Consider the following 26,399-nt stretch of genomic DNA (forward strand, 5'->3'; position numbering starts at 1 on the left):
TGATTGCTCCGCCTCAATGTCACGCCATCAGTTGGGAAACCGGTTGAACAGCTTCTTCACAGGGAGCCACACCAGGAGGATTTGTGAACGTGCGAGGTCCTTTCCTCAGATACGATCTGGTCGACCGGGTCAAAAGATGGCAAACACCGCAGCACCCCATTTCAGAGAGAGCAGCATTATCTGGTTAGTGAACATCGGCTACCTGGGTAAGGGGATACCTCGGGCTAAAGGGAGACACTGCGGAAGACAGCGAAGGAGTTTGACTCCCCAAAGAGAAGGAAGGGCGCAAGCTGAATAACATGCAGTCAAAACAGCGAGGAAAAGCGTCAACGGACGTCACCCAGCCTCCAATGTGCTCCAGTCATTGGGGGCAAACGAAGTTGCTGCTTTGAGTGACTGCCGGCTGAAGCCAATCAGGCACCTCGAAGTACGATCAGTAATCGACACATTGCGTCGCGGTCAGGGGGCGCGGCTGGCATTTACGGCCGGAAATGATGCCGACCAAGACCGCGCAGAGCTGCAGAGTGTCCCAAGATCTGCAATCATTCTGAAGTGGGTGAAATCAAGGAGAGGAAAGAAAGGACGGTGAGATGAGGACAGGACGGTGCATTTAAAGATTCCCAGGAGATGTCAGCCTGGTCTGATATTACCATCTTACCTAAGTCCTGCTTGTATGGGCATCGGAAAGGCCAGGAAGTGGACCGGGGCCGGGCAATTAGGGGGGAGCGGAGACGGGGCACGGGGTCGTCAGATGCAGGTTTGCCGAGGGAAACTCTGCCGAGGGGCTGACGTAACTCACATTCCCGGCCACATGCCCAACACCCCTCACTCACCACTACAGAAGAGGTGTCGAGTATAGAGGAGCTGATTCTCAACGAGACATGTGGATAGATCAACCAGGGGGGACATGTGGGTGCAGAATGCATGTAGAAAATTCATTTTCATTAGCTAATGGCCGCCCTTGGTATTCCGTTATTTCATTCAAGCCTGCGCTTGCCTCCGAGTGCATCGCTGCAGCCTCAATCGACCCTGACCCAGAAGCCTCGCGGTTCCCGATCCGCCTCCGTTTGAACCCAACTCATTTTGTGAGTTCTCTGCAGCGTCGTTTGCTTGGTATTTGATATCTGGATTTCGCCACGGTCCAGTCCCCCCCAGTCCTGCGATCCACCGGTCCACGACCTAGTCGAGAGCCCCTCGACCGACACCCACAACTATGTCACCGTCTTCTCTTGGGTCAAGGGATCCATCTCCTCAGCGTTCTCATACTCCTCACGTCTCATGATACTCTCCACAGGCCCGAGAAGCCGTTTGAACCCGTCTCTTCCGAGTTTAGCCACCGTGACATTGTCCTTTGCTACCACGCTGGCGGCACGAGGCTTGTCATCCAACAAGGCCAGCTCGCCAAAGAAACCACCACGACCGTACTCTCTGACTGGATGGTCCACCCCGTGCCTGTAAGCCACAGCATGTCCAGACTCCAGAAGATAGAAGGCGTCGCCGGGCTCTCCCTCGGTGATGATGTTCTGACCTGGCTCATATTTGACCGTCTCCAAGGCATCGGCGATCTTGGACCTCTCATAAGGTTTGAGGGATGAGAGCAAAGGCACCTCACCCAGGAACCCTTCGTACATTTCTCGCTTCTGGAAGGCATTGTTCATGAGAATTCGCCGGAACGTGACACGATCCAACGCCCAGAGTAAGCCTCCTTTGGACGAGCTCACCACGGTCGCAGCTCGAGGAGCATTGTACATCAACGCCAGTTCACCGAAGCTGCCACCAGGTCCAATGGTCGCCACCTTGTTCCCCATGCCGTCTGGCCCCGCTTCGACCGCTCCGCTGGGGTTGATGTAGATGTCAAAATCTCCAGATTCGATGACGTAGAAGTAGTCACCTTCATCACCTTGGGTAATGACTTTAATATTGGGGGCGGGAATGGTCTTCTCCACCAACGCGTCCAGCACTAGATTGAAAGATTCTTCATCGAGGCTGGAGAACAAAAAGTTGCCGGCCACCGCATGCCGGAGCCTCTCGTACTGCTCGGGCGTCTTGGGGTGTTTGGGCGGCTTCCAACTGCCTGAATCCGAGTCCGGTTGCATGGATTCAGCCGACACCGAAGTTCTGCGTCCTGCAGCATAGTTGTTGGGCAACGACTGAGCTTGTGGTTCCGTCTCTTCTGACGCTTGATTGCCCAGCCAGTTGCCAAACAAGCCGCCGCCGGCTGCGCCTCCAGCGGCGGCGCCAAAGCCAGAGCCGCCGAAAGGGGACCGACCAGAATCACGAGCTTTGAAGGTAGCATCAGTAGGGGAGCCAAAGGTGTCGCGTTCTTCATCCTCCTCTTGTATGCTGTTCTTGGCTGCGAAGGGGCTGCGTTTGTCGAAAGGGCCAGCGGTGTCTGCCATCTTGCCGTTTGCGGTCGGGGAGGGACTTCCTGCTCTGTGTAAGGACCGCTCGAGTTCGAGCTGGCGACTGAAGTAGTTGGCACAGTACTGGAGAGGGTCGTCGGGTTTGGCTTGTTTCAAGTCCTTGATCAGAGCATCAACAATAGCTTGGTGAGGAGCAGGAAGAGACATGGATATTTGCGGCGAGGTTTGAGGATGTGGGGGAGGGACGTTGTTTGGGTGCGGGTATTGAGACCCTAGGGACCACCTGCGACTCGTCGTTGGCTTAAGCTCCGGTTAGGAAATCTCTCCTGTGGACTGACTCAACTGGAGGTCGTTTGGTGCTTAGAAGGAGACGGAAGGACCCTCTTTTGGGTAGGTAGGGTGGCCTGTCACCGACGTGGTCCGTGAAACCGTGGGCCTCAGACCTGACGGATTGCAGGGCCGTGTGGTTTGCGACAAGCAGGGGGGAACAGGGGGCAGGATGGACAAGGGCGTAATGCCTATCTCAGGCAACTCAGCGGCCGCCGGATGCCCACTGCTGGTTCAAGTGCTGCCCACTGGTCAAGGGCGAGGTGTGCTGGATTCTGGCGGCGGTGGAGCGAACCAGACCACGAGAGGGAGTGGTAGGCTCGTTCGAGGTTGTGAGGAAATGAGAGCAAGTGGGGCAGTGAGCAACTCTGAGTCGCAGATGACGCAGTGGAGGGGTAGCCGAGGACCACTTTGGTTCAAGGAGCCAGAGATTGGATAGCACACGATCAAGCGGGCAGGCGAGAAAGACGAAAGCCGGGGGATGGATATAAAAGGAGGAAAGAAGGCCAGCGGGAGGACAGACGAGAGGGGGGAATGAAATGGGTTGCTGAAGTCTATTTTACGAGCTGCGCAGCGCAGGCAGCTCAGGCAGCTCGCCAGTGGTTTCTGAAACGTTGCTCGATCGAACAAACAGCTCCCTCTGCTCCTCCAGCAGCTGTCTATGTCATGTCGCTCGATGGAAAAAGAAAACAGGGCAAGAATAACCCAACCACGAGATCTCGTAGCACAGGCCAGCCCAGCGCCAGCGCCAGCAAAGGGGCAGCTCCTCCTTCTCCTCTCCTTACCCGTCCGCAGCCTGTCAACCCCTCCCTTCGATTGACTTCAAGCTCCTGAAGCTACCTCTCTCCAGCCAGTAACAACCCGGGAGCTCGGTGGGCGATGTCATAGCTACAGATGCCGCATCAACTAGGCGGTCAACGGCGAGCCGAACCAACGCACTGATTGGCCCCGACACGCATCTTCGTGCAGCCACCGGATCACCTGGGAGTCTGCTCCCCCCTCCGAGCAACGAAGATCTAGGGTCTAAGAAGCACACGGCACGGGTTCTACGTGAAACTGGCAGACAAGACGAGTCGCAGGAGAGGACTCAAGCTTACACCATGTGCCCTAGGGAAGAAGGATCGCGCATCGGGCTGCATGTTGCCGGCTGCGCTGGAGGAGCTGCGTGTGCTTCCACAGCTTCGAGAATCCTTCTGGTGCTTCTAGAACACGACGAGAAACGTCTCCCCCTCCATGATCTCAGCCAGTAATCAATGAGCAACTGCCGAAGCCGCATCAACACATTCCGATTAGCCATTATGGAACACAAAAAGCTCCCGTCTCTCTCCCAATACAAACACAACGGAAGGGGATATCTACAAGACAAACAAGTCCCAAATCAACACGAATCCGCTGTCCAAACCCCAGCGGGTGCGCCGACCCGTTCGCAATGCATTCCCAATTGCTCCCGCACGAATCCCACTCCCCTCCTCCACTTCCGCCCTGCAGATCTGCTTGCAGCATCATTCCTCAGCCTTTTCCTGGTCTGTATGACATCCCGCTGCTCTCTTTGGCATCTAGTCAAAGATTTTCTTGAAGAATGAGCTGACTCGGTGCTTCTTCTTCTTCTCCTTGGTCGCCGAGGACGAAGGTGTGGTGGTTGGGGTGGTTTCGGGTTTCTTGGTCGGCGTCGAAGTGGCACTCGTGGGTGCTGCAGCTTTGGTCTCCTCCTTCTTGGATTCTGATGCCGCCGTAGTAGGTGCGGTGGCCGTTGCGGGTTCGGTCGCAGTGGTAGCTGCTGCCGCTGCTGCAGGCTCGGCCGCTGGTGCTCCTGAGGCTTCAGCTTCATTCTTGTTCATCATTTGCACTGCAGGCTCGTCGGCGAGAGTGGGGTCCTCTGTGCCGTCAGAGACCGCCGCCGCTGCGGACTCCGACACTCCAGGAGCTGCACCTCCCGCATGGGGCGGTGCGTATTCAGTGGTGTCCGCCTCCGTCTTCTCTGCCTCCACCTTGTGCGTTGGAGCTTCCGTGGGCTCGACTGTCCCATCGGCGCCGTCAGCCACCGCGGCCGCAGCCGTGGAGGAGGTCCCAGGCACAGGACCGCCGGATAGAGCTGGAGTGGGTGATGGCACGGTCTCAGTCGTGGCGGCTGCGATCGTTGGTGCGGGCTCTCCAGCTTCGTCGGCCTCCGGCACCTTCTTCACCAGCTCCTCTTCTACCTCCGCCTTTTCTTTGACGACTTCGGCAGATGCCGTGGCCTCAGGCTCAGTATGTGCCTCCGCAATCGACTCCTTGACCACCTCGGGTACGGTAGATGTGATTGCTTGCGCGTGATTGACCTCAGTTGCCGGCTTGCTGTCTTCCAAGGGCACTTTCCCAGCCAATTCGGCCGTGGTCGACGATGCTCCAGCTGAACTGATGAAAGGACCCGCATCGAGTGATTTCCCTGCCTCCTCGCCCATGGGTAGAGAAGATTCTGGAATCAAATTCTCCTTTTTGGCTGCAGCGCCTCCAAGACCCAGCGCAGCAAGCGCTCCTCCAATGATTGGGATGCCCGAGCCCGCATTTTCGTAGTCCTCTTTGGAAGTGGTCACTGCAGAATGGGTGGTATTTGTCGTGACTTCGCCAGGAGGAGGGACCTTTTCGCCTGCAGGAAGGTCGACAGGATTACCTGCGCCACTGGTGGGCGGCAAGGGATTGACGCCATACGAATCTGGTTCCTTGGCTGGAGTCTCAGGGAACGTGCCTGGGACGCTGCTTTCAGTGGTCTCTTTGTTGAGGTGGGATTCGGATGCCGGTGTAACTAGACGCACGATAAGCTCAGGACAGCGATTAAATGGTCTGGCGTTCCACTCACCTTCGGTGGCCTCTCGCTTCGGCTCTAAGGGTACCTGGCCAGCCATGGCTGCTGTTGTGCTCTCGGGAGCTGCGCTGGATGTGGTCAGAGCTTCGGGCACCATGGACGCCTTGGGTTTGATGTTTTCGGGTAGGAGCACATTGTTGACGTTGCCACGGCCGTCGTCCTCTTGAGGAGCCTCGGGATCAATGATCCACTGGTCGTTGACGACGAACTTGTAAAAGATTTTCTCGTCGGCCTTGGGCAAATCCACCTCTTTCTCCCAGATGGCGCCGACCTTGTCTAACTTGACACTCTTTCCCCAGTCATCGAAGGTGCCCGTAACGTGGACATCGTTGGCCTCGGGATGGGGCCTAGAAACCTGTGTCAGCGGGCTGGTGGAACTTGGCGCCGGGCTCAGGGGACGACGGAAGCGGTGACAAAATAGTAGGTAGGGATGCGCCTCGACTCACCATTTGAACACGAAGCTTCCCATGGCAGGCGATCCAGGCGAGGGCACTGATAAGACTGAGAAGATTCGGCAAGAGGTGAAATCGACTCAATTGCGTAATAGGCAGCAGGCGGACAGCTTTCGGAAAAGCTTGAGGCGGTCGGACTCTGATTGAGAGAGGCGCAGGTGGTGCAAGAAGACAGCTGTCAAGAGATCGGATGGTATCAATCAATCCGAAAATATGCGAAAGGACACGACGCAGAACGCAGGATGTGGAACAATCTGGTGATGGGTAAAGTAGGCGGCGGGGGATTGCGAAAACGAACTGTTGATATTGGTTCCAGGCACGGAGGACGGAGGCGAAGGCGTTGAGCGGCAGGTATAACATAATATGATGCAGTCGGTGGAGCCCGTCTGCAAAGCCGTGCCACCAGTGCCACCAGTACCTAGGAGCCCTACCTACCTAGGTACCAAGGTGTCTCCTTGGGGTGGTAAGCCTGGGAGGCTGGGGCACCCCACTATCCCTAGCTTGGACGCCTACAAGCCCTTGGTGGGGGATCCAATTTGATTTGAAGCTCCTCATCTTGCTCCGAGGGGGCTGGTCACGATCGCACCGATGCAGGCTGCGGGCTGCACGCTTCTCTAACTGGACATCTTACAGACTCCTCACTTGCCGTCGTCGAGAAAGAGTTGACCTCTCCCTTTTCGAGAGTTCCTCTTCGCCTCTCGAGCCCACCGATAACACACCGTTTGAGGAGCTTGTCGGCCACGCGATCCCCTGAAAATGAGCTCGTGTCCCTCTCAGCCGCCGTACCACCTAAGGCGGCGCTAAGTGGACAGTTTGCAAACTGTTTCGCCGGCTAGCTGACACTCAAAATACCTCCTCACCCGCGGCGAAAAATATGCCACGTTGGCTGCTCGGAATGCCAGAGGGCTGATAACGGTGGTGCTTTAACGGTGTCCTAGCGTGGCAGATCCGATCAGACTCCCAAGGTCCACAGCTCAAGTTCGACATTGCACGCACAATGCTCAAATTTTTGAAGAGTGCTTCGAGAATTTGTGGTGTGGTTTATGCGCTGCGTTTGTTCGGCCGTCACTCCAACAGCCTAGCTCCCAGCACTGTGTCCGTATCATCGCAAACATGCTCGCAGCGGAGAGAGGTCTCACAAAGGTCCAAGAGATTGTAACACGGCCACGCCCAGTTGGAGTTGCAGATGGAGCTCAAGATATGTTCGGTGGAGAATGGTACGAAACATGGAGCAAAGCGTTTGCGCTTGAACGGCGCCAATCGAATCCTGATTCCAGGAAAGAAGCAAGAGAAACACACATCCTCATATGGTAGGAACTTCATCGACAGAGTCTCATCTTCACCAAACCTCACGATTATCCAAGGCTGAGCCTTGCGACGAGAACCAGCCAAAGCCATAGATCCAATTTGGGAGATCGTTGAAGACGAAGTGCTTGCCTATCGTAAGGTGCAATTGCGGTTGGTGAGATGGAAATCATTCCTTGGAAATGGACACCTTCACGAATCAGCGCCCGTAGTAGAGAGCTTCCTTCCCGGACATATTTTCGCTTTCGGATTCGTCTCAAATTGACCGCCGCGTTGGCATCAATTATAGCACCACGGAATCCACGAGCAGATCAGGACGGTAAGGATGATGAGTCTGCTAACTCAGAAAGGGGAGATGTTTGAGTGGAAGGGGACGAGATGCAGACCAGGTATCGCCCTCAGTTGAGCAGCCAGACTGAGCTTTGATTTCGACGCTGCTCTGTGGCGAACCAACTGCCTATAATTCCTTCACGGGCCAACTGAGAGTCCTCTGGATGAAGATCCCGACGTCTTTCCCATTGATTCGACGATTCTGATCGTAGACAAACGCCTCATCGTTGTCACCGCGGTGTAGTGCGAATGCAGGGAGGCGTGCCGCGTCCACCCCAAGCGGCTCGAGCAAAAAGGGCAGCTTTGTTGTATCGAGGGTCACAAAATTGACCTTGCCTTTGTACTTGAGAGCTATATGCTTCAGTGATTCGGCGATGGTCTTTCTCTGCTGTTCGGTCTCCGCAAGAATAAACGCAAGGGGCAGGCCAGACTGGAGGTTTGGTCAGCAGGGAAACATATGAGAAAAAGTGAACGGTGTCTGGAACCTTTGTGTGGTCGATGTATGACTTCAAGTCCAACCTGCCGACTAATGGCGTCGAGATCTTTCCCGCGAACCGGAGGATAGGTCCTGTTTCAAGCTCGTCACGATATACCGGCTTGACTTCGTCAAGAGCATTCCAAACAACCACAAAGGGTGGTTGGGCATTCTCTTCTTCGGCCAAGGTTAGGTCGGTGGTCGTTGCCACGAAGAACTTGCCACGGAGTTTGTCGGCCACTTGGGATATCACCGTCGACAATTGAGAAGTCTCATCTTCGGAGTCCGCAAATAGAAGCAGTGGGATGTCCAAGGACTTCAACGTGTCGAAGATTTGCCTGTCGGGCTGGGAAAACAGTGGCACTATAGTCTGGAGCACTTTGGTTACGATGCTGGACAGGTTAACTATTGCAAAGTCATCAGCCAAAAGCTACACTCACGAGGAAGACTTGAATCTCCGGCGATATCGAATCTGTTTTGGGCCATGAAAAAGCCGAATAGTCGGGTAGGAAGTTATATCATATGAAGTACAGGCATCGGGTTCCGTCGCGCAGTTGACAAGTAGCAATTGGGCCGACGGCCATGGTTGCAGTGCCTCATGGGCAAGTTCTAATTCAGGCGCCAAATCTTTGCATCGGTCACTGGGGAATGATCAATCCAGGGCTCACGACGACGAAGCGGTATTTGGTTTAACGTACTACCAAGGCTGCGACGACGAGTGTGTGAGTCGAGGCGATCAGAGCTGGATAGAAAAGAGGCAACGCACCAGACAAACTAGAATTCCCAAGGTATCTTTAGTGACAGCAGACATATGGGATGGCTCATAACTCACAGACAGCAATGACTATGTTGTCCTTGCTCGATGATGCTGACAGAAGGTCTTTCAACGTTCGGGGATCGGTATACTTAAGCTCAGCCTTACAAGCATGGATGAAGCAGGAGACTGCGACCCATATTCGCAACAGCATCTGAATATCCATTTCGACTGTAGGTGTCGACTCTGAGGCAGCATGGCTTGTGTACAAAGTGGTGATATCCTTTGTCCTCAAAAGCCAACAGGATACATATCTCACTAGATGATATCTGCAGGTACAGGAGGAGCCAGTCGGCTCTTTTACCGAGAGCACGATGGCATTCTGCTGTGCGCCTTCAAGATCGACCTCTTGGAACAAAGATCTGACCAGCCCTTTCTTACATATCCAAATGTTCCTCAGAGCTCTCCGCTGGTTAAGGTAGTCCCTCGCATACGCATATCTGATGCCACACATGACACCAGCTGGGAGATTGTCTCTCATACTACTACCTGTCCTGGCGGTCATTCTCGGCGCCGGCCGCTTGTATTCCGACTGGGACTTTCTGAATCTCTGGCAGAAGAAAAACGCTGGCCATGGCAATGGACCAAAGACATATCTACTGTCAGAAGAGCCCTTGGTGGTGTACATAAAAGACTTCATCACTCCCCAAGAAGCGACTCATCTGGTCCAGCTCGCGTAAGTGCACAACCTCCGCATGCCCAATTGCAGTTCCCAGGAGCTAGAGCCTCTGAGAAACTTTGGTATTCCAGCGAACCTCGATTCAAACCTTCCGTCCTCTGGACCGATGAAGGCAAAGTCCACCGAGACTCGGCCTATCGATCCTCCATGACGGCCAAGCTCCCCAACGACCAGATCATCCGACAAATCGAGGACCGCGCCCGTGCCTTTCCCTTTTACAAGGCCGTGGGTGAATTCCAGCCCCTGGTCGTGCAGAACTACGGCATCGCAGGGCAGTATCGAGACCATTACGACTGGTACGGCGACGCCAATGCGGTTGGCGGCAATGTGGCGTCGACCTTCTTCGTGTACATACACGCAAATTGCACTGGGGGAGGTACAAATTTCCCTCGACTGCCGCCACCATCGGAGGAGGACGAGTGGTGGTGCCAGTTTATCGATTGCGATCGGCCCTTCGAGGACGGCGTCACCTTCAAGCCCATCCAGGGGAATGCCGTGTATTGGAATAACCTCGGTGGCGATGGCAAGGGCAACCCCCAGACCTTGCACGCTGGGATGCCAGTGACTTCTGGGAACAAGATGGGGCTGAATATGTGGACCTGGCAGTCCATCTAAGGCTCAAGCAACGACGAGCATTGATGTCCCCACTCATTAGCTCTGAGCATTCAAGAAGCTGGAATTTGAGAGTTAGAAAGAGGCAATAGTAAACCAGGCGGCAGAGGTCAACACGTATTGTTTCCCGAACAACAAGTACAGACTCTGGCGGACCTATGCGGACCTGTATTAAGTACCCAGGTATACAAGTAATTACTCGCGACCAGACCGGGTAATCTGGACGGGAGTTCTGCCACGAGTGGACTGCCGAAAGGACTAGAGGCCGCAACGATCGAATATCGGTAGGACGATACAGGTACACTCGGAGAGACAAGTCAAAATGAGGTTCGACATGGTCCCCGACACGGCAGGCGAAAGTTCAGTCAAGAACAAGACAGAGCTAGAAGGCTGCCCGGGAAGAAGCGAGGGTCGATCTGGCAGAAACATTAAGGAGGACAGACTGGCGGTGTCTCGGTGGCCTGTAGAGTGAGTTGGAGCGGATGGAGGTCGGAAAGGGGAGAGAAAATAGAGGCCGGAAGTAGAGTCTTGGACGGTTGATAATCGCAGGTCACGATTTACTATTCGAGGGCGCCCCAAGGAGAGGCTGTGCGAGACAGTGCAAGATACCAAAGATGAAGTCACTGGCCGATATAATTTGCTCGCCTGCGCATCGGGACCAAGATCCACAATGCAGTTCAAACCCCACGCACAAGCCGACGTCACAATCGCGCCCCTCATTTCATGGACACACATTCACACCAGCCGCGTGCCTACCGCCCTGTAATTGCAACCGCTCATGTTACTAGCAATTCAGTCACACCGGACTAAGACATCGTCGCAATGCGCCTGGTCAAGCGAAATATCAATGACGACGGGAGTGGGAGTGTCACGTTATGCCCTGAAGAACCTGAGGACATGGTACGTCCATCACCTCTCCGCTCCTGTCGCGCTCATTCTGAAAAGTTCCATTAGTGGCATGCTTACAACCTCATTCGACCCACAGACCTTCTCACTGCCTCTGCTATACGACGAGTAACCACCGAGTCCTCGTCCACGGGATCTACGTCATCTCAACGAGTCCACACGAACCTCACTATACGGGTCAAGTCCTTGGATTTCGACCCCCAGGTTGGGCAACTGCACGTCTCCGGCCAGATTGCCAGAGAGAACAGATATACAAAAATAGGGCAATTCCATACCCTGGACCTCGAGCTGCAGCGTAACTTTACCCTTGAGAAGGTAGTCGAAGGCAGTGGTGGGGCCGAGGGTTGGGACAGTGTCGCCCGGGCGCAGCTGGAAGAGGCCATAGACCCTTCGAGGGGCACTGAAGCGGTCGCAGTCGTCATGCAGGAAGGCCTGGCCAACATTTGCTTCATCACACAATTCCAGACCGTCTTGAGGCAGAGAGTCGAGGTCTCGGTCCCGCGGAAGCGGACAGGCGCCGGAAGATCCGCGGATCACGACAAAGGCTTGACCAAATTCTACAGTACCGTGCTGGACACGCTGATGAGACAGCTTCAAGGCCTGATGGAACACAAAGACAGCAGCGTGAGTTTCCCGATCTTGCTTGCGAGCCCCGGGTTCACGGCCGCCGGCTTCCTGAAACAGATCACTGAGACCGCCGTTGCAAAAGGGGACAAAATGCTACAAGACTTGGTGAGGCGGAACGCTTTTATTGTGATCCACAGCAGCTCCGGGCACCTGCACAGTCTCAACGAGGTTCTCAAAAGTCCAGAGGTCCTGGTGAGGTTGAAGGACACGAAATATGCTCGGGAGACTGCATTGATGGACGAATTCTATGCTCTCCTACGCAAAGACGACGGACGGGCATGGTACGGACCCAGAGAGGTCGAGACCTGCGTAGAAAAGGGGGCCGTGGGTCGTGGGGGAGGGGTGCTCTTGATCAGCAACTCCTTATTTCGGAGCCAGGACGTGGCCACGAGACGGAGATGGGTCAAACTCGTGGATCAAGTGAGAGAAGTGGAGGGCGGAGAGGTCAGAGTACTCAGTAGTGACCACGAGAGCGGAAGGCGATTGGAGGGCCTGGGAGGCATCGCGGCCATCCTGACATTTCCTATCGAAGACATAGAATCGGAAGACGAGGACGAGGAAGAGGAACAGCCTGAACATGGCGGCGAAGAATCATAGAAGTCACAACGACCAAGTGGTTGAGCACTCAGCCTTATGAAAAGGCAAGGGGAAGCAAGGAAGGCCAACCAGACCGCAGGCGGAAATGCTTCCGTCATGCCCTAAAGTGACGTGCATCTCGTCTATTTGTTTAGCCCAAGCCATCGCGTCAACGCACCAGGGTTGTCTTTCGTGCGAACTGCGTCTTGTACTCAGCCGCTTCCCTCTGAACATCCTTACCTTCGTCCAAGATGCCGCGGCCCGTGAAGCCTCCGATGACCCTGAAGGAGGCCAAGCGGGCTCACAAGAAAGAGGGAGGTTTCCGATACACTGCGTCGCAAATGGCACGCGCAGACAGGTTGGATGCCCGAGAAGAGAAGCGAAAGAAGGAGCTAGAGAAAGAGAGACAACGGACGGAGAACAAGCGCAAGCGGGAAGAGAAGCTTGAAAGGGAGCGAGTTGTCAGACAGAAGATGCTGGACGAAGGCCGAATCAGTGTCGAGGAGACCTGGGGGAAGGTGACCGCCAGTCAACCCAGACTGAACAAATTCTTTGGACAGAAGCCGGCACTTCTGTCGTCGAAGAGGATGACAGGAATTCAATCTATTGCGGAGGAAGAGGGTATGCAAGCAGCTGAGCCAGCTACTGAGGGTCAAGAAGAGAAAACTTTTCGTCATGAGCTCCACGACCATTCACCAGAAGACGTTGCGGAGGTCGCACCTGTCCAAGATCCTCCTAAGTCGGCGAGCCTTCCTTCTGTCCCCTCTTCAAACATGAAACTCTCTCAAAAAGGACGAAACAATCACTCAACAGTGCCCACTTCACCAAAACCGACATCGTCTGCTCCTTGCGCGTCACCAAAACTCAGAGAGCTGCGCCCTTCGCAGATCAATTCTCGACGGCTAGTAACGAGTCAATCTCTGCATGAAATCAAGACAGAATCACCACAGAGTCCTGCAGGAAAATCACGGCCAATTTCGAGCTTTCCATCGACTGTCTCCTCTAGGAATGAAGTCTCCCAAGGCTCTCCGACAGAGATACTGCTTCCCAAGAATGAACTTGGAAGCACATGCCGCGAAAGCAGTAAACAGAACCAGGGAGACGATTCAGACCAAGGACGTCGTTGTACATCAAGTAGATGTCTGGATGAAGATTTCACTGATGGTATAGATGACGAGACGTTTCTCATGCTATGCGCTACACAAAGGTCTCTCCCAGATGATCTATCGACACGAGAGAATTCACCAACTACAGCTACACTCTGTATGACTCCGGCACGATACTCCCCCAGACATAAAGCAAGCCCTGTCTCAGCAAGAACAAGTCCGATCTCAAAGTCCAGCGTCCCACTATCGAAGGGTCTTTCCGAAAGCTTCAACTCGGTGTTCAACGAAATTGAAGACGAAGATTTCATTGCCCTTGCCCAGGAAGTGGAGGCCGAAATGGCCATGTCGAAACAAACACCACCCATACTATCAGCAGCAAAAAAGACAGCTCCAATGGCTCCACCTCCACTCCTACCGTCCAAACCCCGAAAAGAGACGTACAAGCGACAGTCGCCGGGCGCAAAGATCAAAATACAGAAGCCAGAGTCACCACGGCTACAGCCAAAGGGAAAGAGGAGACTGCCATGGGATCTTCCAAGGGATGATTTCATGGACCTCGGTCCGTCGACGCAAGCTCTGACGCTGGAACTGTTAGAACAGGCTGAAGCGAACATGAGGTGAGAGAGCGAAGCAAAATGCGTTCGGACATACCATACACGAAATCTGATGACTTTACGAACTTTATGAGGTGTCTGGAGGGGCACTTCGTTCACCAGCAAGGGAACGTGGACTCTGGTTCAACGAGGCGCTACATTAGCATTCCATACGACGGCCGGTACCACGACTACCATCAAGGATCACAGTAACCTGCACGACACGACAGCATCATCGGACATTTAACTTATAATCGGATCAAGGTCGCATAGCGTTGGAAATGGTTTGGTTGCATACTGCATGGCTGAGTTATAGACTCGGCGACTATGGCGTTTGCCGGCATTTGGATAAAAGCATCATTGCGGAGTGATACGCCACCGGATGGGATCGGATGGGTAAGGGCATTTGCTAGACAGGGACAGGGATACGGTCTCCGGAGACATTGCTGTTTTTCAACTTTGTTTCTTGCATGTTGCATATAATACCCGGCAAGGACAAAGGCTAGCGTGGAACATGTTGCATTTCTGGGGCCAGCGAGAGCTCGAGCGCGAGCACGAGCGGGACCGGGACTAGGACTAGAATCTCAGCGACAGAGCATGCTCGTGCCCTGTGAAAAATGAAGGCACTTGATCGGTGAACAATACTCGATACTGTCCCCAATTCCCCATCGAGGGAAAGACCTCCTACGCAAAAAAGGGTATTGGAGTCAGAAACCTCTGCTGCTGTTGTTTTCACGAGTGACTCTTCCCGTATTCCTGTGCGGAGTGAGTACATGTCCATCTAGTATATGAAGGAGAAGCTGTACAAGGTATTCGATCCGAGCTCGTGTGTTTGCCATTGGCGACTATACTCGTACCATAAATACTTAGGTAAGACATTAATGTAAACGTTTCCAACGCTCCAGTCCCAGACCAGGACCACCTGTATCTCCCCATGCTCCGTGCTGCGTCAGAAGTGCCGGATGCCGCTCTAATAACCGTGATTCCCTTTCCCGTGACCCATTTTCATGTTGGTTCGTTCTCGTTTGCAGAAGAAGCTGAACGCAACTTTTACACTCGCTCACAACACTTGCATGCATAAAACGTCAAGTTTCCGCTACGGGCCAAGTAACAAACTCAGACCTCCAGCTCGCTCTTCTCGCGTCTCATGTCCTCCTCCTCGCTCCCAAACGCCTCCTTTGTCATCGGGGTCTTGCTCCATCCCCGGATCTTGTGGCCCCAGAGGTAGAAGACGACGGGGATGGGGATCATCACCGCGGCGAGGCAGCCCAACAGAGTCCCCGCCCACTGGATACCGAGATTGTCAAACATCTGGTCCCCGAACAGGGGGAATCCGGCACCGAAGAACGACCGCAACAGGGAGTTGGCGGCGATGGCCGAGGCGGCGAACATCAGATAGGTGTCGATGATGTAGTTGAAGCACTGCAGGAAGATGCAAAGGATGCCGAAGCCGGTCACCACGCCCGAAGCGGTGGGCGCGAGCCAATGGATAGACTTGTTCCAGCCCGTCCAGCCGAGCCAGAAGAGCCCGATGGAGAAGGCAACGGCGCCGACAATGACGGGCGGGAGTCGCCATTCCGGAATCTGCACGCCGTGGTTGCGTGCGAGCTTCTTCTTGTATGCGACCTGGTCGATCATGATGTAGATCCCGCCGCAAAACTGGCCGATGATCAATCCGATGAAGGGTAGGCCACCCACACCTTCATTCATGCCGTGCACGCCCTGAAAGATGAGCGGATAGGCACCCAAGAAAAGGTAGATCAGACCATAGATGAAGGACATGTACAGAGTGATGAGGAAGATGATGGGTTCGGTAAACAGCATCCGGATGGGTCGCATGAAATTCTCGTCCACGAGCTCCAGAAAGTCCACCTCGACCTCCTCTTGTTTCGCGTGGATGGCGAAGTTCTTTGTCTCGCGTCGAATTCGTCCTGCTTTCGCGACGAGGACCGCCGGTGCGTACGTCTCCTTGGTGAACAACGTGAGGACGGTGGACAGGAAGCCCATGATGGACGCGATGTACATGGTCCAGCGCCAGCGCAAGTGGCTGTCTGCGATGAAGCCGCCGACGAAGGGTGAGGCAAAGGGGCCACAGAAGACAGCCATTGCAAACGCAGTGATGGCTATGCCACGCTGGCTGTCGTCGTACATGTCTGCGAAGCAGGCGGGGACAATGGCCAGAGGGCATGCGGCAAAGAAGCCACTGAAGAAGCGTGCGATCATCAGTGTCTGGTAGTCTTTGGCGACTGCAGCTGCGACAGCAAAGACGCCAAAACCGAACATCGCCACGACGAGGGGCATTTTGCGACCCAGCAGCTCGGAACCAGGGCCCCAGAGGATGGGACCGAAAGCAAAGCCCAGCACATAAAGCGTGATGCCCAGGACGCCGACCTCGGTAGAGACGTGAAACTCATGGGACACTTGGCGGATGGCAGAGGAGAAGATGGCGCTAGAGAAAGAGGCCACGAAGGTGATGAAGGAAAAGATTATGGAGGTTTGAACTCTGCAGACGCTCGTCAGTGACCGCGATGACACAAAAGTGGAAGGAGACATACTTATACCAGAATGGCCAGTTCTGGGGATGTTCGGGGTCGTCGACGCCCTCGAATTCGACCACGTACCCTTCGATTTCATCTTTCGGCGGTAGAGGCTTGCCGGCCCCTAGTGTCCGTACCGTGGCTGTCGAACGCCGTCTTGCAGCAGTTGACGGGCGGCTGCCCACGGTCAGAAGATGTTGTGTCCGTGATCTAGCTATTCGCTCGAGCTCCACGGGGTGGAGTGTGTGTTGGGTGGCATTCTGCTCATCTTGTCAGCCACTTGAACACCTTCGTAGGCAATCTCTGTGCGGTCATACCGTGTAAGTATGGGTCACATGGCGCGAAATGGGGGAAGAAACGTCTGATCGAGACCAGTCTCTCTCGATATCTGGTCCGTGAGTGGCGATGTAAGTCAAGGTGTCGGGTCGACTGTCATTTGCGTCGACCTCTGCTCGGATAATGTCTCTGCTCAAGGGGTCCATATTAGACAGGTTCTCTTGTGTTGTGTCGTGCCCAGGTTTGCTTGCGACTGTGCTGCTCCTCGAGGTGAACTTGGGCTTTCTGCCATTGCCTTGATATACTTAGTGCCTCGATATACTTGTCCATCTTCCCGGATGCTCGGCCAGATATTGACTTTGTCTCTGCGGCCTTTCGAGCCAGATCCGCTCGAGATGCACCTATCATTGTGTTGAGTCTCGATGAGTAAGGAAGGAACACGTTCCAGGGGTTTTGGAGGTCGTGCGTATTTTCCGGCTCGAGAGCGAATGGGCGTCGTCCAATGCTCGCCAAAGCCCCGGGAGCCGAACGGGTGAACATAGAGCCCTCCCAAAGGCGGAATAAACGATCGCTCCAAGAGGCCGACGCGAGCTGCACTGTCACCATCGCACCTTGCCGGAACAAGCCAAGCACGAGCGGCTTCTCGTCCCTTAAGGCATGAAACACGCGGTGGAGGGCGACGTCATCAGCACGGACTGCGGAATCGGTTGTGGGATTCGGCCTGCGGTGAGATGCGGCAATAGGAACGGGTGCGCGACCTCGTCCTGAGTATGTAATGCACGGAGAGCTAGAGCATTGTTGGAAGGATCATGTCCTGTAGTCATTGGTCGACGACATTTGGAAGTCTTTGTTGTCATCCAGTTGTCATCCAGAGAGCTGAGATCTCAGGGCATTGAGAAGTTGAGGCTGGCAGCCCCGGAGGTGGGTCACGGGGTCTGGCGCGGCGACTTGCTTGTGCAATGCAAGCCTCGACTCCTCCCGTCTCTCTTCTTCCTACCGCAGCTGCACCCTTGATGACTATTTTCCAAAGACACTGTGATTCGAGCAATGTGAAGGATCTCGGGCTGGAAGACAGCCGGCCTCGCGCAGCCTCCTCTTCTGCAGCGGCATAGCTAGTTGCCTGACTTGGTGCGAGCACCGTCGAATCAACGACGAGATGTCCATCAAAGCTATCTTCTACAGCAAGTTCGATCCTCATGAAGGCGCGCCGCCCCGTCTCTCCTTGAACACCGTTGGCCCCAAGTTTTGACACGGGTGCAGGTCCCAAAATCGTGCACCAAGTGCCTGAGGACTCGATCTTGACCACGAGCGATCCATCTGGGTCGTCCAATGGCCCGGCCACCACCTCGTCCCCGACCGCTCCGCTGCTGTCGTTTTCTACAATCTCGCGTTTTGTGATCCCTCGTCAGTCGCTCTGTGGGAATCTGATCTCTCTGTCGCCTCCGCCGCTCACGTCGAGCACGCCTCCCACGCTCGTCCTGTCGTATCCCATATGCCTAACTTCTCCTCACTACCCGCGCAACGAATTCATCTTTAATTTCGCCCTGGTCCTCGGCGAACCTGCGACGATTGATGTGCCTTCGTACAAATCCGTGGTGAAGAAATTGGCGCACTTGATGCGCAGCTTGGAGGAACAGTCGCACTTTTTGAGTGACGACGCCGCCAACCCCAACTCGGGCAAGATATACAGCCTGTGTGAGATGCTGATGGAGGACCTGAACAGCTACTGTGAATGCATGATCCCTATCGACGAATTGAACACGCTGAACATCAAGTTGTTTCCTACGCTGCCCAATCCGGCCAGCGTCAAGCCCTGGCATGTGCCCCTGTTTACCGTTAGAATCGAGACCATGGTGGACGAGAACTGGGACCTGACGATGCTGCGAATCATTCCCTTCATCAATGGTGTAAATAGTGTGAAGCGGATCGCCGTTCTAGCGGACGCTGATATAAAGCTCACGAAGAAGTGTGTCAAACATTTGCTATACTACGGCTGCATCTTACTGCTCGACATCTTCAGCTTCAACGCGATCTACGCCCCTACCGCCGAATTTGCCAACATGATCGCCAAGGACACCGAAATGCAAAAGGAGTGCGCCAGGTACGTGAATACGGCGTTTGCACTGGGTGCGCAAGAAGAAGCAATCATCGATGGTGCCGCTGAGCGACGAACGAGCGGCTTGACAAATGCGACCCTCCAAGACGAAGATATATGGCCCTTGACGAGTAAAGGCGACCCCGTTGACGGCGTCGGGATTGTCCAGCTTTTCGCTAATCTGCGACAAGGTCTCACCGTGCGAGAATGGTACGCCCAGAACGCAAACATGCTCGCGAACATTGACATGCGGCGGTTCGTGACGTTCGGGGTCATCAAGGGTTTCCTCTATCGGGTGCACCGGTACGCCATCCGCACGCAGAAGGGGACGTTCTCCCATGGATTGGCCGACGGAGAAACAACCCAATATCCAAATTTGACGCGGAGCATGTCCAGCGAACGACATCTCGCTGAGGAGTCCTCGCCGCGGACCAGACACAAACTGCACAAGCAGTCTAGGAGTGTTGGGAAATCCAACGCGGAGAATCAGACCCTAAATGCCAAGATAGTGGAATTTCTGGACGGCACCCACTGTTTCGACGAGATCTGTACGGAGTTGGGGATCAGCGAGAAAGATCTGACGGAGAGGTTGAAGAGTCGCGAAATGGGCGAAGTCACCATCATCTGCAGGTGAAGCACTCTGACATTCGTACAATGCGACCCATCTTCGGCTGTCAGAGTTCGAACTCCACGGCAGACAGAAGGTGGACTACTTCAGATGGAAATTCTGGCACCAAAATTGACCTTTGACCGACGTAACGATGTGGCTTGTGTCTCCGGCGCTGGCTACCCACCGGTGCTTCAATATTATCCCACAGTGCTTGAGCCCTGTCTAGGTTGTCCTCAAACCGACCGGCCTGGGCTTTTTACTCGATCATATTCAGATCTCGCCCTGAACAAACTTGTTATGGACGGACGATCCCCAGCTATTCCGAAAGATGCACTGGCGAATTCCTGCTAAGCACCTCATCCATTCCTCTCTGATCGACATGCTTCAAATTTAGATGCTGGCTGATTCTGCTAGCACCCAACTGTAGCGCTTACAGGTCCATCAGTCGACGCGCGGCGTCAGGCAGGAAGCTCGACCCATAAAGATGACATGGGGAGCGAGGATCCAGCAGGGATGGTTTTGTGGAGAAGAGGAGCGGTCCGAAAGGCTCGTCCCCTATTTGGGCATTGCCAGCCACATCAGACATTCCTCTTTCATGTGATCACATGGTTTGCTCGACTGCTCTTGATGTGCTATCAAGTTGGACATCACCAGCTTGCACGATGTCAAGCATATCACAAGGAGGCTCTGGATCGGCCCGGGGAAATGTTCGACTACGACCAAAGTTCTGACTTGTAGTTGGCTTGCGTCAATTCATACTAGAATCCCCGTTGTTACCAACATCAGTGTTGCTTGATATTGTGTCTGGCATTCGTCGAAAGCCTACGGATCGGCAATCTGGCGTTGTGACGCTCGCGTCCAAGCATTGATGATATGCGACGAAGGCTGTACACGGCAGAGCAATCATCGAGCCCACACATTGATTGTATTGTATCTAGGTGTGCTGACTCTAACACTTCGAATACACGAATACCCAGCCCATTTTTTTCTCTCTTCAATGCGCCTCCGACTTCTCCCTGTCTGCGCCAACAAGTTTCCAGTACTTGGCGGCGCTCTGGACGCGGAACTTCTTGCCGTACACGATCATGAAGAAGAAGACGGACGAGGCAGCCATGCCGATGAAGGCCGCGGAGATGAAGCAGTTCTGGTAGCCCAGGTTGGTCAACCAGGGAGTGATGCTGCAGCCAGTCAGTCGATCAGTCGATCATGTTTTCAGCGGTCCCGAAGGGGTGGGGGATGTGGGCTCTTACCCGTAGCTGATCGCAAAGGACATGGTGTTCCGCACCAGGATCACCGTCACGATGGCGTCGCCGCTGATGCCGTGGTAGCTGTCGATCATGTACTGCATGTTCAGCTGCGTCAGTCTGGCGGTTTCGACGGTCAAAGGGGGAAAAAACACCTTCCCCAGATACTGGATCAGGGGGATATGCGGAAAGGGAAGTAGTCGGCACTTACGTTGACGCTGAGGGTGACGCCAAACGTGGTGGCGAAGGCCAGCGAACCCATCGCGCAGATCAGGCCGAACCAATGCACCCCGTGCGCGGCGCCAACGCCCCACAGGATCAAGGAGGCCGGGACGAGGACGACGCAGAGGATGAAGGGCCAGAGGCGCTGCTCGGCCTCCATGATGCCGTTGTTGCGCCGGGCGAGCTTGATGGTCAGCCAGTCGCTGAGGCGGCCGGAGATGAGACAGCCCAGGATGACGCCGATGGTGCACGACAGGTACGACAGGCCGACCATGGAGGGCTTGAAGTCGTAGGGCGCGCCGCTCAGGATGATCGAGGCCGTGGCGTTGAGCACGTTGAACCAGATCAGGTACGAGCCGTACGAGAAGCCCGCGTAGAAGATGACCGGCCAGCTCAGGTACGTCAGGCTGCGGAACGCGCGCTGCAGCATGGGCTGCCCGGGCTGCGGGCTCCAGAGCGACAGCTTCTGTGCGAACGTCTTGGGCGCGCCGTATTCGGCGGCGGACGGGGCGGTCGTCGTCGTCGTCGTCGTCGAGAGCACGGCCGTGGACCCCTTCTCCTTGTCGGCGGCGTCGATCGGGCCAGCGAGCTCCGGTGGCGGCGTGTCGACCTCGACGATCAAGCCCGCCGTCTTGCGCGTGTAGTTGGTCTCCTCCATGAAGAAGAACAGGAAGACAAAGACGGCCGCCAGGAAGATGGCCGGCCAGTAGAACACCCATCTCCAGCCCTGCCCGTCGGCGATGAAGCCGCAGAGCACGGGCGTGAAGTAGTTGCTGCCGGCCAGGGTGAAGGCGTAGATGCCCATGTACGTGCCTCGCTGGTGGGTGAAGTACTGTGTGCGCCCGAACATCAGGTCTGCATAATGACATCCAAAAAAGAGGCACATACCACGTCGGTGACGGAGATCTCAGGCAGGGCTTCGATGGGGGCGTTGAAAAAGCCTTGGATGATGCACTTGGCGATCCATTCGCCGTTGCTCGTCACGTAGGCGCTGCAGGGTCAGTCAGGATGGGGTTGTGAGCGGTCTGGATGGATTGCATTTACCTCCATATGCTGGTGCCCTGGGGAAGAAAAGGTCAGCACGCTCTCACCGCCCACACTGCATGTCCATGTTCCCGAAAACTCACCAGCGACCCGAGGATGGAGATCAGGTAGGCCATGCGCTTGCCGTATCTCAGCGAGAACGGCTGCCAGAAGAGCAAGCTCCAGCCCAGGAACAGAAACATGTAGCCCGTGCCCTGGTTGAGTGTCGACACGGACACGCCCGACGCCGACGAGAGAGGCACCAAGACAGAGTAGACGGTCGACACGCTCATGCCAGTGAACCAGGTGTATCTGTTTGACCACCGTCCGCGTCAGTATTTGGGTTCCATGTCTGGGGTTTGGACAGAGAGAAAGGCTCACAGGTTCGTGCAGATGGTCGACAGGATCTTCCTTCGCGGAGACCAGTTGAGCGGATCATCAGGGTCGTTGGAAGGGGTCGGGACCAGCACAATGTCACCGGCGCCCGCGTCGGCATGGCGCGTGTGCATGGTATGGTCCAGGTCGACGAGGTGGACCGTGCCGGGGATGGATTCCACCGTGGTCTCGGCGAGGACGGCCATGGTGTCGACTTCGCTGGAGCTGGAGGTCTAGCTGAAGGTATAGCTGCGAGGCGAGGCCTGTCTCGAGGGAACAAAGGGGAGGCGAAGATGGAGAGGGAGAGGGGGAGAGAGATGGATAGACCGGTGACTGGCGACAAAGAAGGGGAACCCAGGCCCTACTTATTTACTATTCCCTGTTTCTTCTCCGGTTCCTGCACATAAGACTCTAAGTCCCTTTACCACGGAACCCTCGTCGACCTCCCCCCATCCCCCATTTATAACTTTTTAGACGCTTCGTCCATGTAAGGCTTCGTCTTGCTCGACGGCCACAAATCTGGGGGCCGGGTGGACATCTCCACTGCGCGTGGCATGCGGTCAAGAGGACCGGGTTTCCCATCGAGTGGCGGTATCCCAGCGAATGCCGCTATCGGCGCCCCGGCTGGAGATAGTGGAAGGACGGTCCAAGATCCATGGCGTTGCGTTGCATTGGGGAAACGGTGCGGAAATGTGGTGGTTGGGCCATGTGTGCAGAAGGACGTTCTAGGATAGTCAAGGGACCCGGTACCTGGAAAGCCTTTCCTGATTATTCGTTGCAGATCGAGGGAAGAATAAGCGTCTGATAGAGGCCCATACAAAACACGCCCACCCAGAGAGATACGGACAATCTCCGATTTGTCGCTGATAAACATCCACCGAGTTTGTCCTGTTCGGTATCTTGTGCGTGGCTCTCGCCGACTGAGCATACTAGGACAAGACATGGCAAACGCTGGGCTGGGCTGGTCGTTGGTCCCTGAGCCCAATCCGCAGCTCTGCCTATCTCGGATCCCAGTTGCGCAAATGGGGGGGATTGGCTGGGGCCGGTCTGGCATTTTGCCACATTAATTCCGCCATCCCAGAGAGGGGGGGACAATCCCCTCGAACCTTGCGGGGAGATGGGCAAGCTGGCTTGGGCTTTGGTGCGCGACGCTTGACCCGAAGCAGGGCTGCGGCCAGCCTCCAAGCCACTGGGGGACACAGGGGGATATCTGTGGCCAGCGAGAAGCATTTGCGCAAAGCGGAGATGCACGATCAACGCCGCTAGCCTCGCTGCCACGGATTGATAGAGCGCGTGGAATCTCAAACGACCTCGAGAACGTGGCCGAGAGCTTCTGGCCAACAGACGACCTGCCGCGTAAATAGCCCTCGACGGTCCAGCGTCCCTTATCATCGCTTCGAGTCATCTCGGTCGCCAAACTCTTGTCCAGGTCCAGAAAAACAAAAGCAAAAAGCAAATATGGTGGTCAGGCCGTTCAACGTCATCCAGCCCAAGGACGTCCCCGAGGGCACGCCAGAGTACGAGTCCAAGCGGGCGGCCTTGCTTCGAGCCTTCAACGAAAAGATCCCCCAGGAGTACTACATCCCGCAGGAGGTCGTCGCCAGCCCGCCGCAGGACGTCTCGGGCCTCGCGACGACCTTTGGCATCCTGACGCCCGAGGAGATCGCCATCACCGAGACCGCCGATGCCACGACCCTGGCCGAGGCCATCGCCGGCCGCAAGTACACGGCCGTCGCGGTGGCCACGGCCTTCTGCAAGCGGGCCATCGTCGCCCACCAGCTGACCTGCTGCCTGACGCAGTGGTTCATGGACGAGGCGCTGGCGCAGGCCAAGTCGCTCGACGAGTACCTGGCCAAGCACGGCAAGACCGTGGGCCCGCTGCACGGCGTGCCGGTCAGCATCAAGGACCACATGCCCATCGCCGGGACGTTCTCGTCGACGGGCACCTTTGGCAGCATCGTCCACAACGACACGGACAGCCAGCTGGTGGCGATCCTGCGCGGCCTGGGGGCGGTCTTCTACTGCAAGACGAACCAACCCCAGACCCTGATGCACCTGGAGTCGGACTCGCACTGGGGCCGGGTGCTGAATCCCTACAACATCCACCTCTCCGCCGGCGGCTCGACGGGCGGCGAGGCGGCCCTGATCGCCATGAAGGGGTCGATCCTGGGGGTCGGCACCGACATTGGCGGCAGCATCCGCGGGCCCGCGGCGTTCTGCGGCATCTACGGGTTCAAGCCGACGTCGTACACCTTGCCCATGAAGGACATGATCGCGGCGCCGTTCCCCGCCGAGCTCAACGTGCTGTGCTCGATCGGGCCCATGTGCCGGAGCCTGAGGGACATGGACCTGTTCACCGGCCACGTCATCGCGGCGAAGCCCCATCTCGAAGACCCCAGGATCGTGCCCCTGCCGTGGACGGGTCTCCAGACCCCGATCCCGGGGAAGCTGAAGGTCGGGGTGATCAGCCACGACGGCTTCATCGACCCGCAGCCGCCGGTCAAGCGCGCCGTGGCCTGGGCGAAGGCGCTCCTCTCGGACCCCAAGCACGCCGACGTGATCGAGGTCAAGGACTTTACGCCGTACGACGCCGCCGGCGCGTGGGCCAAGATCCGCCGCATGTACTGGCCGGACGGCGGCCAGGGGATGGCCGAGCACATCACCGAGACGGGCGAGCCGATCCACCCGCTGTCGTCGTGGATCTGGAAGGACGCCGAACCCTTGGGGATGCAGACGGGCGTCGACGTGAGCAACATGCGCGGCGAGCGCGACGCCTTCCGCATCGCCTTCGCCGCGCACTGGAACGCCCAGGACGTGGACGTGGTGATCGGGCCCTGCTTCGTCGGCCCGGCCTCGGCGCACGACACGGCCTTCTACTGGACGTACACGTCCCTGTACAACTTCGTCGACTACCCCGGCGTCGTGGTCCCGACCCCGATCACGGCCGAGAAGGCGGAAACGTACGCGGCCGACTACACGCCCCTGAGCGACGCGTGCGCGCACGTCAAGCAGCTGTGGGAGGAGGGGGATTTCGAGAAGGCCCCCATCAACCTGCAGGTCGTGGCGCGCAAGTACCACGACAGCCAGCTGTTTGGGGCGCTGGCGGTCTTGAAGGATGTCTTGGGACTGCCGTAGAGGTCTGCGGCCGTGTCCCGACTCTCATCCAGATGAATATGAAGGATCACAAAGGACTATTGACTCCTTACCTTGGCAAGCTCCCTGGAGAACTTATCTGAGTGGCGCCCACGGGTATTCTGTTTCTCTCCGTTGCTACTGTAGTACTTCGTATATGATGTATGATGAGACAAAATGGTTGAGATCGCGTATTCTTTCTTGAAGTAAAGGCGCCCGTTGCCATAGCATGCCCGATCGACTTGAAAAGATATATGTCTTTGGTGTGAGAGGCGTTTAGAGCATTCAAATCCGTTCCAGTGGGTTCGTGAGAACGAGCAGGCTCAATGCCTAGGCAGGTGATGGTATCGGCGGGGCTGGCAAGGCTGAATGCTCGCCAGGCGCTCAGCCGGGCATGTCTGGCTGGCGGCCCTACTTCCCTCACTATTGGTTCTTTCCCCGCCATCAGCCCCCACTCAGCCCATCTTTTCCATTTACTGTTATATATTGAAATCCCCAAAAATGAGCAAATTTATGCTCGAAAAACGCAACAGAGGAATTTAATCCCCCTCACCAACAAAGTCCGACAGGTTGGCCGAGTGGTTCAAGGCGGCAGATTTAAGCCCTTTTTTCAAAGGAAGAACTCTGCTTTCCGAGAGGAAGCGTGGGTAAGTAACATACATAGACACCTCGCCAATATGCCATCGCCCAACAAACAGTCATTAACAGAAGGATAGGTTCGAACCCCACACCTGTCATTTCTTCCCGTTCTTTTTGCTTTCCTTTTTGGGGGTTTCTAGGGCTCTATCAAGTCCGAAAGTTCTAGAGAAAGATGGACCTCGACACCTTGAATACTACTTTTATCCTAGATAGTTACCTAATGTATGGGTACCAAAAGT

At 55.7% G+C, this 26,399-nt stretch overlaps 8 protein-coding genes and 1 pseudogene across 10 annotated transcripts; 5 read left to right on the forward strand and 4 right to left on the reverse strand.

The window, feature by feature from the left end:
* Positions 1–916: 916 nt before the first annotated feature.
* Positions 917–3,184, reverse strand: PV07_07757 (uncharacterized protein). Its single transcript, XM_016394870.1, has 2 exons — positions 2,702–3,184; positions 917–2,646 (listed from the first exon to the last, which is right to left on the reverse strand). Exon 2 carries the CDS (start codon positions 2,568–2,570, stop codon positions 1,212–1,214), a length of 1,359 nt encoding a protein of 452 aa, XP_016248289.1. The 5' UTR covers positions 2,571–2,646; positions 2,702–3,184; the 3' UTR covers positions 917–1,211.
* Positions 3,185–3,798: 614 nt separating this feature from the next.
* PV07_07758 (uncharacterized protein) lies at positions 3,799–6,298 on the reverse strand. The gene is made up of 3 exons (XM_016394871.1): positions 5,979–6,298; positions 5,527–5,879; positions 3,799–5,472 (listed from the first exon to the last, which is right to left on the reverse strand). The coding sequence occupies exons 1-3, from the start codon at positions 5,999–6,001 to the stop codon at positions 4,247–4,249; spliced, it is 1,602 nt and encodes a 533-aa protein (XP_016248290.1). The 5' UTR covers positions 6,002–6,298; the 3' UTR covers positions 3,799–4,246.
* Positions 6,299–10,900: 4,602 nt separating this feature from the next.
* On the forward strand, positions 10,901–12,455 carry PV07_07759. Of its 2 annotated transcripts, none has more exons than XM_016394872.1 (2): positions 10,901–11,099; positions 11,154–12,455. In XM_016394872.1, exons 1-2 carry the CDS (start codon positions 11,022–11,024, stop codon positions 12,327–12,329), a joined length of 1,254 nt encoding a protein of 417 aa, XP_016248291.1. In that variant the 5' UTR covers positions 10,901–11,021; the 3' UTR covers positions 12,330–12,455. The 2 variants fall into 2 exon arrangements, with proteins under 2 accessions (XP_016248291.1, XP_016248292.1); XM_016394873.1 differs by having other exon boundaries at positions 11,185–12,455.
* A 28-nt stretch (positions 12,456–12,483) lies between these two features.
* On the forward strand, positions 12,484–14,723 carry PV07_07760 (uncharacterized protein). The gene has a single exon (XM_016394874.1). The coding sequence runs from the start codon at positions 12,560–12,562 to the stop codon at positions 14,033–14,035; it is 1,476 nt and encodes a 491-aa protein (XP_016248293.1). The 5' UTR covers positions 12,484–12,559; the 3' UTR covers positions 14,036–14,723.
* Positions 14,724–14,825: 102 nt separating this feature from the next.
* On the reverse strand, positions 14,826–17,336 carry PV07_07761 (uncharacterized protein). Its single transcript, XM_016394875.1, has 3 exons — positions 16,862–17,336; positions 16,563–16,804; positions 14,826–16,510 (listed from the first exon to the last, which is right to left on the reverse strand). The coding sequence occupies exons 1-3, from the start codon at positions 17,024–17,026 to the stop codon at positions 15,124–15,126; spliced, it is 1,794 nt and encodes a 597-aa protein (XP_016248294.1). The 5' UTR covers positions 17,027–17,336; the 3' UTR covers positions 14,826–15,123.
* Positions 17,337–17,789: 453 nt separating this feature from the next.
* Positions 17,790–20,588, forward strand: PV07_07762 (uncharacterized protein). Its single transcript, XM_016394876.1, has 2 exons — positions 17,790–18,022; positions 18,081–20,588. The coding sequence occupies exons 1-2, from the start codon at positions 17,977–17,979 to the stop codon at positions 19,547–19,549; spliced, it is 1,515 nt and encodes a 504-aa protein (XP_016248295.1). The 5' UTR covers positions 17,790–17,976; the 3' UTR covers positions 19,550–20,588.
* PV07_07763 (uncharacterized protein) lies at positions 20,466–22,846 on the reverse strand. The gene is made up of 7 exons (XM_016394877.1): positions 22,396–22,846; positions 22,119–22,326; positions 22,036–22,052; positions 21,880–21,982; positions 20,981–21,823; positions 20,776–20,867; positions 20,466–20,703 (listed from the first exon to the last, which is right to left on the reverse strand). Exons 1-7 carry the CDS (start codon positions 22,593–22,595, stop codon positions 20,520–20,522), a joined length of 1,647 nt encoding a protein of 548 aa, XP_016248296.1. The 5' UTR covers positions 22,596–22,846; the 3' UTR covers positions 20,466–20,519.
* Positions 22,847–23,689: 843 nt separating this feature from the next.
* On the forward strand, positions 23,690–25,693 carry PV07_07764 (uncharacterized protein). The gene has a single exon (XM_016394878.1). It carries the CDS (start codon positions 23,848–23,850, stop codon positions 25,522–25,524), a length of 1,677 nt encoding a protein of 558 aa, XP_016248297.1. The 5' UTR covers positions 23,690–23,847; the 3' UTR covers positions 25,525–25,693.
* A 392-nt stretch (positions 25,694–26,085) lies between these two features.
* PV07_07765 lies at positions 26,086–26,258 on the forward strand (annotated as a pseudogene). The gene has a single exon. The product of its transcript is annotated as a tRNA-OTHER (tRNA).
* The last annotated feature ends 141 nt before the right edge of the window (positions 26,259–26,399 follow it).

This window comes from Cladophialophora immunda, assembly GCF_000835495.1.
Source record: "Cladophialophora immunda strain CBS 83496 unplaced genomic scaffold supercont1.4, whole genome shotgun sequence".
Taxonomy (NCBI): domain Eukaryota; kingdom Fungi; phylum Ascomycota; class Eurotiomycetes; order Chaetothyriales; family Herpotrichiellaceae; genus Cladophialophora; species Cladophialophora immunda.